This window comes from Lottia gigantea, assembly GCF_000327385.1.
Source record: "Lottia gigantea unplaced genomic scaffold LOTGIsca_66, whole genome shotgun sequence".
In the NCBI taxonomy this organism is placed as follows: domain Eukaryota; kingdom Metazoa; phylum Mollusca; class Gastropoda; family Lottiidae; genus Lottia; species Lottia gigantea.
Window position 1 is genome coordinate 547,124 of NW_008710245.1, and position 10,947 is coordinate 558,070.

The window sequence follows — 10,947 nt, forward strand, 5'->3', positions numbered from 1 at the left end:
TAGATATTATAAATGTCACTCCTCCATATATTTTGCCATTAGATCAAAAGAAACGTTGGCAGTTACAGCGCAAACCTCCCGAGACTGGGTGTACAAATAGGGGGCATGCTGACTTGAGAGAGGACAAATGTTGATGTTGAAATTCTAAATACGGCAGCTCTAGAAAATCTCCCTTGGAGCGTAGAGAGGGTTCTGTCCACGGAAATTTTTGAAAAAAAATAATTGATTAGACGCATTCTGACATATATTTTGGATAGAAAAACCGCATGAAATCATATTTGTTAGAAATGAATTTGGAGTTCAACGCAGGTCGACGACATTCCAATACAGATTTACTATTACTATTCTTATTGTTAGTTTCAACGTTTTTTAGTAAAATTTTACTTATTACAGATCTTGTTTCTAAACTGTTTTCTTGTAGCGTTTATAATGATACAAAAGGTAGCTCGATGGCAAAGACAAGTATCATTTTCAGACACTTGCTTATCAATATATCAAATACAACAATCTTGTCGGAGATATCCCTCATAATAATTAAGAAAGATGGTATGACACCTCTAGCAATCGGTAGTGATCCAGATGAAACGACAGCCACTTTCAGATGAACTAGTTACCCATAATATCTCATCCAATTACCCCAGCATCTTCATTAAGGGCTACAAAGTGACATCATTGTTTGTTTAGTGACAAACCGAAGACAATGATAACCTTACAAAACAGTCATTCTCTTGCCAATTTGTGGGTAGCAACTTGAAGTGAGAAACCTTGATTGTAATCAGTCGTCATCCTGTTAGGGTAAATTAGGATTAAAACAGGATGCCTTGCTAACAGGATTTCATCCTCCCTATTTATCCAGTGTCAACCATATTGTTTAGTATCTAAACGGTCATAATGGACTGCCCAGCAGGGACTCCGAGGATCTGATGAGAGTTCAGGTATATTATTGTCATGTCTAATTGGATTGTTGCATGACTTTTTACAAGATAAATAGAGAAGCTCATGTGAAAGGAAGGGAATTTGTCACAGTTTGGATAATTAAGCCGTGTCTATCGACTGACAACGGAACTTCTCTGTGCAGGAATTCACCACATATACATAATTATCCAAACTAATTGAAAGTTTCTCAAATGATACAGATTTTTCGTCGTTTTTCTTTCAATTTTATATTTGTAAAGTAAAAATTATTTTTGAATGCATTAGTCATCTAGATCAATATGCGGCTAATATCTTTATTTTGAGTTCTATAAAATCAATTCCAACCTGTTGACGGATAACGTATGAGAATCTCTTACTTCTTTGCTACTGTTCTTTTGTTAGATACCAGCCCGAATACCAGCCCGAATATAAAGATTAATATAAGGAATTTGTATTTGTTTGAGCTTATTCAATACTTGTTATGGGGACATTCTCACACATTTTACTGTGTAATGTAGACCCAGAAATTAGACATACTTGAACCGGTTCTCCGCCAATATTTATGCACGGGGTCTATTATCTTCTCGGTATCTTTTTCATATATATTTGAACCAGATCTTTTATTATCTGCTCTGTATTTGAACCAGGTCATGTGCTATCTTCTCTGTAATTGTATCTATTTCATAAACATGTAAATAGGGTAAATATATTATCTGCTCTGTATTCCCATCAATAACGAGAAACCGTCATAACTACGGCGATACAAACTGATTTAATTTAGCTTCATTTTGCCTTTCACTCTCTATTAATTCTTTACATGGCATTTAGCAACTGTGAGTACGATATATAAAAACAGATTTATGGGATAGTTTTATGCAACGTTTCGACGTGTTTCCCCGTCGTAATCAGCGGGGAAAACACGGCGAAACGTTGTATAAAACTTTAACCAGTGATTGTTGTTCCATAAAGTTATGTCTATATATCTCTATTAATTGATAACTAAAACATAAGGCGTTTCTAACATAAGGTACATTATCCTGAACTATACAGTGCAGATTTTAAAATAAGACATATTAAGTATACTTCGTCAAATTGATATGTATATTATTCTTATAACTTTAAGTTACATTTAAATCGCAGATAGGTTACTGAAAGATGAGTTAAAATTCTAATAATATGTTATATCGTGTGGATATGCATACGTAAGTTCAGACTTAAAACAAAGGATTCTCACGATTGTCAAGAGTTGATCATTGGATGACCAATAGGTATCCAACCACTAACCTCTATATCTCCCGTCGTTAATGTGATTTTTAACCTTATCAAGATCTTGTTCAGTTTATTATGTCCTCTCATGATGACATCTTTGTTTGTTTTTATTACCAATCACCTTTTACAGATCGCCACGAAAATCTTTTTAGCTGTAATTGTAGGGTGCTTGTAGAAAGGCGAGAAGTTGATTCAAGACCTAAACGGCTAAGGATAATAACTTAACATGTAGCTTTTGATCTGGCTTAATGCGATTTCCCTCTTCACCATTCACACAGTGTCATTGGTCTTCATTAAATACGAAACTAACATTATGTTAGCTCAGTTTGACGTCGATGAATTTTTCCTTGACCCTTACCATGTTGAACCTCTGTGTAGCGAACCCGGACGCTTAGTGCATTAACATGGTTCTGGGTGAAATGTGAAAAAAATGTATGTTACGGAGACTGAAAAGTCTTGTTTCCCTATTTGAAATATATATACCCACAGCCATCAATCAATATTAGATATGTGGACTCTCCGAAAGAACAGCCGAGTCGACAAGCCCGGTCGTAGAGTATAGCATCAGGTGCTTCATTGTTTTAGAACACCTCTTGCAGCGTCGAGGTTACAAAATGGACACGCAAATGGATTTTGTTCGAATACTTAATCGTCACATACAATTGAAAATAACCGCCATTTCCTTGATCTGAGCGATTAATCAGGTCTAAATTCCATAGATTTCATTTTCAACCAGGCATCATCAGCTTGTGCTTCAGCATTCAGAGTTCACCATTCCTACCCATGATATACTTTGTCTGATCTTGTAATTTGGATTCAAATAGTCCCATCTATATTCGTGGTAGGTTGTAGTATGATACCATAACAATGTTGATAGGAATGTGATTAAACGAATAAGTAAATACCAGCAACCGCAACAATCACCAATTAATTCATTAACGTTCATTCCAATAATGACAAAGTGAGCTTCTGGAATTCGGACACAGGTGGTCAATTGACCATTGATGTAATTCGCAACCACAGTTTCAACAAAGTGATCAGCAGTTATGCAATAAGGAACTCCCCTCATTACGACAGTTATTTCAAATATTTAGAGGAGACTTTAAATGCATTAGGTGAATAAATTTACATCTTAAATGAGTGACCTAGTATCATTTCTTGATTTTCAGTTCTAATTCAATTGTTCACACTTCCGGAGCACCTTGTGTCACTCTGCGACTGGATTTGTCAACTTAAAACCCCTCTCGGAGTGTCTACGAAGGTAATATTGAATTTCTCAACAATTAAATCCTGCATATTAAGTATCGGTTTCTGGCACCGACAAATGCATTCAGACTCTTATTTACTTGAGTTCTTTTGAAATTGAAACATCGTAAGAAAATGGAATAGAAATGCCGACAGAGCGGAAGTTATCGAGGTATGTTATGAAACTGGTATATGGCTATGATTATTTATAATAATCCTAGAAATGTATCCAATATGTTAGAATTAGTAGAAATCTTACAAGCTTCATTAAATAAATTAACAAACTTAGAAATGTGTTCAACTCAGAATTGATACGAAACTAATTTTTTGTTATAACTCAGACCGGAAATCATCTGCTTCACATCGACAGAGTAGAAAATGGCGCGTAATTATGGGTAATTGGTGGCGTGAGAGATTGTTGACACAAGTGATGAGCGTAGAAAAATTTAACGAACGAGGGAAATGTTTGCTGCACTTGTCAGAAACGAATTCGACATTATTGACTGTTTATTTTGAAAACAATTTAGGGTGTAATGTTTCCACTGGTTAGTTTAGGTTCAAGATGTCCAACTATTTTGATCTGTTTAGCACTAACTATCAATACCATCGTCTCTGCCACGATGATGATGGCTTCATACTTAAAGATAACGTCATAATATTATCATTCTGATAGAGGAAACGTTTAGCGCCGGGGGTATTTTAGAAATTGGATATGGAAATTGTAGATTGCGTTACTGCTTACTGTTTAGAGACCAATGTTGAAGCCAAAAAAATAAACGTTGAAATGTTTCGTTTAAAATTAAAACGTTGCTAAAAACTTTGGTTCGTAGATACTTCACAGATTAGTCCATTGGTCAATCTGAAAATATTCATTGGTAGCGACTTTTACTTACTCCTGGTAACACTCCGTATTATTAAAAACATTACTGCAGTGAAGTACCGAGTAAAGTAGACAATGCTATTAGTATTATTACTCGAATCTTTTTGTACTACCTTTTTAGTTTTTAGCCTACTGTGCTCTTCTTCCAGATAAGGGTAACATTTCCTTTGGTTAAGGCTCTTGGAAATCTGAAACCTTTTCCAACATTCTTCATATGCAATAGCTATTATTTGAATATTTTGTTGCTTTCTTCTAATGTCTTCTATATATTATGTCTTCTAAATTCATCTATTACTGTTTGTGTTTGTGTATTGTTCTTGTACTTTGCATTATTTGAAACGTGAGGTCTAATATTTTGGTAATTTTTGATTTGGACCCGTACATTTGATTTAATTTAGAATATTTTATTGTTTTGATGTTTTCAATATCCATGTCTGTCTGAAGTCTTCACCTTTTTTCATTATTCTGGCTTTTTTTACTGTTTAAATCGTTAAAAGCATAATCGATTATGGCTTTTAGCTTGCTACCTGTACATGTTATGTAAAATAGAAAATAGAATAAAAAAAAAGTGGCGATTGGCTTTCTCATATACAAACACAAGCTTTAACTTGATAATATATATGATTTTATAGTGATAAGCCATCAATTACCATGTCAGTCTAAACTATTAGCAATTGATTTTAGATAGAAAGTCATCTTCTATTGAGAACACAAAAAATAACTAAATGCTATGTACAATGGTATCTGTCATATTTTCAACCGTCAAATCTTCTGGGACGAAATAATAACTCTGAAAAGTAGTAATCTATAGTCCCTTAATTCAAACGGATCCATTGTTTCTGAACAAAACAATTCACCAAATTAGACAACAATATACTCAATGTAAACAAATTATGATAAAATTATAGATTTTTTATACGAAACTCAAATGAAACGAAATTGTCTTGAGCGAAACAGACGACTAATGCAAAATGATTGACAGCTATAGGCCCAGAGAGACGCGTGCGCATTATAACTCATGCGAATCAATTACTGGAAAATGTCTATTATTTTACATCAAGTCAAACTAAATAATTTGGGTCTGATGAAAATATTGAGAAATTTGAATTTGTTTTTATCGTTTTAGCGAAATTGAAAATGATAAAAAAAATATATGAACATTTTGAATCTGTCAACGTTCATTTTCATTACATTTGTAGTGTAGCAAATGTTAAAATTTTATAGCATGCTTTTGATAGGAGAGTCATATGAATTTCTACAAAAAAAAAACATGGTTGGCAGTAAAATATATCCAATTTTAGATATCTTAACTTAAGATGTCATAACTTATTTTTTAGAAAATAACTGATAGGTTGATTTCAAGAGAAAGTTTATTAGCCAGTCGGAATTTTTGAAAGAAATAGATAAAATGACGTCATTATAGAATTAAAAATGAAATATTTTCCCTAAAACCGTATATGCAATTTTATTTTGTTATGGGTCTTCATATGTGAACTTTGATTTCTTATTTGCATACGAACCTTGATTTTTTTTTTATATGCATATGAACTTTGATTTTTATTTATATTCATGCGAACTTTGATTTTTTATATGCATACGAACTTTGATTTTTTTTATATGCATACGAACTTTAATTTTTTTTATATGCATACGAACTTTGATTTTTATTTATATTCATGCGAACTTTGATTTTTTTTATATGCATACGAACTTTGATTTTTTTTATATGCATACGAACTTTGATTTTTATTTATATTCATACGAACTTTGATTTTTTATATGCATACGAACTTTGATTTTTTTTATATGCATACGAACTTTGATTTTTATTTATATGCATGCGAACTTTGTTTTTTTTTTATATGCATACGAACTCTGATAATTTTTATATGCTTTCGAACTTTGGTTTTTTTTTATGCATGCAAACTTTGATTTTTTTTATGCATGTGAACTTTGATTTTTTTTATATGCTTTCGAACTTTGATTTTTTTTTATGCATTTGAACTTTGATTTTTTTTATATGCTTTCGAACTTTGATTTTTTTTTATGCATAAGAACTTTGATTTTTTTTATGCATTCGAACTTTTGATTTCTCTAACTGCATATACAAACTTTGACTTTGTATATGCGCATACGCATTATTTTCATGCTTACTTCATTGATTATCACTAATGATGAATAAATTGTATTTTCAATAAATTCTATATAACTAGGCGACGTCCTGATGTTATCACTTGCAGAAAAAACTTTTATGAATTATAAATACTTGTACAGCGTGGTTAGAAGATTGTATCTATATAGTTTTATCATTAATTTACCCAGCTATCTGTCACCAAAGCCATATATATTTTATTAGTTGTTTTAATATAGATCTTCGTCTAAAATTGTTTCTAGCCTCAAGCCACTTCCGATTTGATTTTATTTATATACTTCGACCTTCAGCTCAATCCACTGTCTTATAAATTAATGTGGAAGAGGTTTTAAAGGTATATTCGCAGTTATTTTAATTGCAATGTTGTAATAAATTGCGATGTTGTAATAAATTGCAGTGTTATAATTAATTGCAATGTTGTAATTAATTGCAAAGTACACGTTCATGTTGCAGTGTTGTGATGAATGGTATGGTAATGAACGAATGTCAAAAGTGGAAAAGTATACGTTACTGTTTCCAAAAGCTAGATGCAAATATCATGCTTTATACCCTAACATATATTAAAGTGAGAGCGTGGATCGTTTCCAATGTGGGACTACATGTTTTTTACTATGCATACAGAAAAATCTAGAGAGATAAGTGGGAGCACACTTTATGATATATATTATCTTTCTTGGGGCGTTTCTAAATGAGAATATATGCCAATAATCACAGTGGTATAGGAAATCTGCTGGTAAATGACCACAAATAGTAGCATTTATTTCCTTCAACGGACATAGCGTAGGTCATGCCTGGAAGCTCACTGATCTTGAAACACATTTATGGTTCTATATGAAAAATATGTGCGTCGAGTCCGTCACGTAGTCCACAAATGGGCGCGTCTTACCATTTTTAATATTGTAATTTTGATTATAAATTTGTCGTTTAGTCCGCAATCTTTATTAATGATTATAATTTCACACTTGTATAAAAAATCAACTGGTTTCAAATCAGAATTCGAAGGGCGAAGGTTAAGTTTCGACCTAAAAGATAAAGGACAAATATACGAAACTTCGTCCTCTGAATATTTGTAATAATCTCTGATTTGAAATATCAAGTTCCACATAAAGAGAAAAATCTATGTTCTGTTCATTTCATGGAATTGAATACATCATCTTGCAACATTTTAAGATAATGGCCAAGACATTTCAGTAATTAGCATTGTCTTCAGTCAAAACAACAAATTAATATCCCGATAGAAAGACAAAATTAATATAATAAAATAATTCTATACTTTGGGTGTGAATGCAAATTTTTTATTCTTAAGACATTTTTAAATTAGTAATAATTTCAATTGATTATGGTCTAGTATGAAACTTTTTGCTTTGATATTTCTTGATTCTTTACCCACGGTTTGAACAGCTAGCAAATATTTCGCAACAAAAATGGATCTTTTGATTTCAGGCAATAGTTTCTGAAATAATTATAGAATCTAAGCTGTAGTATAAATGTACAACTAGGGCAATTTTAGAGCTGCACAATTTTCAAAATCTTATTAGAATTAGAAGATAAAAAAGCAAGAGAAAAAAAAATACATCATGAAAGACAAAGAAAGTGAAAACATGTTCCATGATAATGTCTCGAGGCTATTAAACATGTTTTAAAGAATTAAAAAAATAACTGATTGTATGACGAAGGCTGTGTAAAAATATTATATTTTATCATAATCGTCTATTCACTTCAATAATCATTAGTGCCTAACTTAATCAAAAGCTTTACTCAAGTCACACAATCGGGTCAGCAATGCCTCGACCGTTTAGCTAATCTTACAATGCTTGTCTAATTATTTAGTCTCTCTCTTTCTGCCCGCTCTGTTCGATTTGTATGTTGATTGTATTAAAAGAAAATAAGATGAACATGGTTAAATTGCGGTCAACAATTGCACGAAAGTTTGAGTATTAACTTAGCCAAATTAACGCCAAGAAACGCTCGGATTTTCCGATTTTTTGCCGCAGGGCATGGCTGATCAAATTTACCATAGAGCCTAAATTTGGCAGTGTTTCTTATTAATCTTGACGCATAATTCTCTCAACATGACAGACTATCTCTAAAGAGACTCTTATAAGATTTATGAATTTTGAAAGTCTGAGACTAATAATGTGATATGAAATTGGCTATCTTGTATGATGAGTTTAAGAGAGGGGCTTGATAAGTTAATATGGCTATACTTGCTAATAGAAAAGACGAGTTGACTCTATTAGGATAAATATATTAGCTTTCTATTAGATAGAAGAGGTCAAATTGTCGTTGATGGCATGAAGAAAAGGGATAAACATTTTGATCACATTAGCTTCGGAGATTTAAGAGAATTTGTACGATAGTTTTTATTATCGAAGAAAAATATTTTTTGGGGAAAAATATGATTGATATATTAAAAAAAATCTAAAGTTTAGAAACGAAACTAAATGAGATTATTTTTTTTTTTTAAATTTTGCTTATTCTCCTTTTTTCACAAAGAAATAAATCTAATTAATTTGCTTCTTATAATATTTTGTTATTTACCTGAAAATGCTTTACTAGATTGAACTACATTGGGAATTGATTTCGGGATGATATACAAATTAGAAAATTTATTCAGCAATCTGAATGCCTTGCCTCATTTATATAGATTGTTTCTGGAAGGATTCCAAATATAAATGTTATTTTGACTTATTTATTGATATGGTACTATGCTGTATGGGGTGTTCGTCTCAGTTCGGGAACCAAAACAGCAGTTGTTTAACTCTTGTGGTTTACTCAGATAAAATAGATAAAATAAAGAGTAAAGATCAGAAGTTAAATATATTGATATAGTCCCTCCATTAATCACAGTCTCTATTTTCACCACCGTGTTTTATATGGAGGTAAAAAATACAATAATACATACCCACGAGCATAATAATAGTCTCATACAGTATCATGATTGACAGATAACCTGATGATTGACACGGTTACCACGACAACTAAGCACCCGATATCGTATCGACCAATGATATTGCGTATCATCCCCTGCATCGTTAAACGATGAATGATGTCGTCTCAATGATTAAGCCCCGCCCCTGTAATCAAATTTTAATGCTATCGGTGAACAATAGCCACTCCCCAATATGTCTGTTTATAATAGTATCGTTAAAAGATATTAGAAGTAGTTTTATCGTGAATATTAGAAGAGAATTCATCTATACACCAAGATATCTGTGGATTGAGACATTATTATACGGCATCATGTTTGGGTTGTGTGGCGTTGATACCCCTCTACCCGCCATGTTTCCTTTACCAACGTTACACTTTACACCACAACAAGTAGCCAAAGTATGTGAAACTTTAGAAGAAAGTGGTGACATTGAAAGATTAGGACGATTTTTGTGGTCGCTACCAGTGAATCCTTCTGCTATGGAAGCTTTGAACAGACATGAATCTATATTACGGTCTAGATCCTTGGTGAGTTTTCATACTGGGAATTTCAGAGACTTATACCATATTTTGGAAAATCATAAATTCACGAAGGAATCCCATGCAAAACTTCAGGCTATGTGGTTAGAAGCTCATTATCAGGAAGCAGAAAAGCTCAGGGGCCGACCCTTGGGCCCAGTTGATAAATACAGAGTTCGTAAGAAGTACCCACTGCCCAGAACGATATGGGACGGGGAGCAAAAGACTCATTGTTTTAAAGAACGAACGAGGAACTTGTTACGGGAATGGTATTTACAAGACCCTTATCCTAATCCGACAAAGAAGAGAGAATTAGCTCAAGCCACCGGACTCACCCCTACACAAGTTGGTAATTGGTTTAAAAATAGGAGACAAAGAGACAGAGCTGCAGCAACAAAAAATAGGTAAATAATTTTTTTTAATTTATTCCAGCATTACTGTGATATTTTTTATTTAAAAATTTAAATTATTTCCAAGCCTAATAATATACTAGCTTTTAGTATTCAGTACTATTTATAGAAATTCAGAAATAATCTTTTTTCATATATTGCCATTGGGAATAATTGAGTTTAAAGAAAATATTTATTTAGTTGTGCTTGATATAAATATTTTGTAAATGGAACATTAATTGCTGATCTCCGTATAAGACAGTACGTAGCTCTTTCTGCATCAAAAACTTCTTAAAGCAAAAATGTAAGATATTTTTGTGTAATGTCGCCGATATGCTCAGGGGGAAATCTGATAATTTTCCAGCCACGAGTCTCCTTGATAAGATATCGCCGCTATTTTATCGAAGAATAACTTTTAATTCAGAAATGTTTAAACCATTTTAAGATATGCCCAAGGCTTTTATTTATATTAATGAAATAAATTGATTGTACTTTCGTCATCAATTTAACGCTAGCAATATATATTCTCAAAATTATAATCAAAGGATATTTGAACGCTGGGGTGGAGTTTGTATGCACTTGATATGAAAACAGATGCCAATAACAAAAGAATGTTCACTGATGTGTTTTTTCCTCAAATACGATCA

General features: G+C 32.4%; 1 protein-coding gene across 1 annotated transcript; it reads left to right on the forward strand.

Annotated features, from left to right (window-relative positions):
• Window positions 1–9,743: 9,743 nt before the first annotated feature.
• LOTGIDRAFT_179424 (hypothetical protein) lies at window positions 9,744–10,319 on the forward strand (the record flags this gene model as incomplete). The annotated part of the gene is made up of 1 exon (XM_009064881.1): window positions 9,744–10,319. One exon carries the CDS (start codon window positions 9,744–9,746, stop codon window positions 10,317–10,319), a length of 576 nt encoding a protein of 191 aa, XP_009063129.1.
• Between the last annotated feature and the right edge of the window lie 628 nt (window positions 10,320–10,947).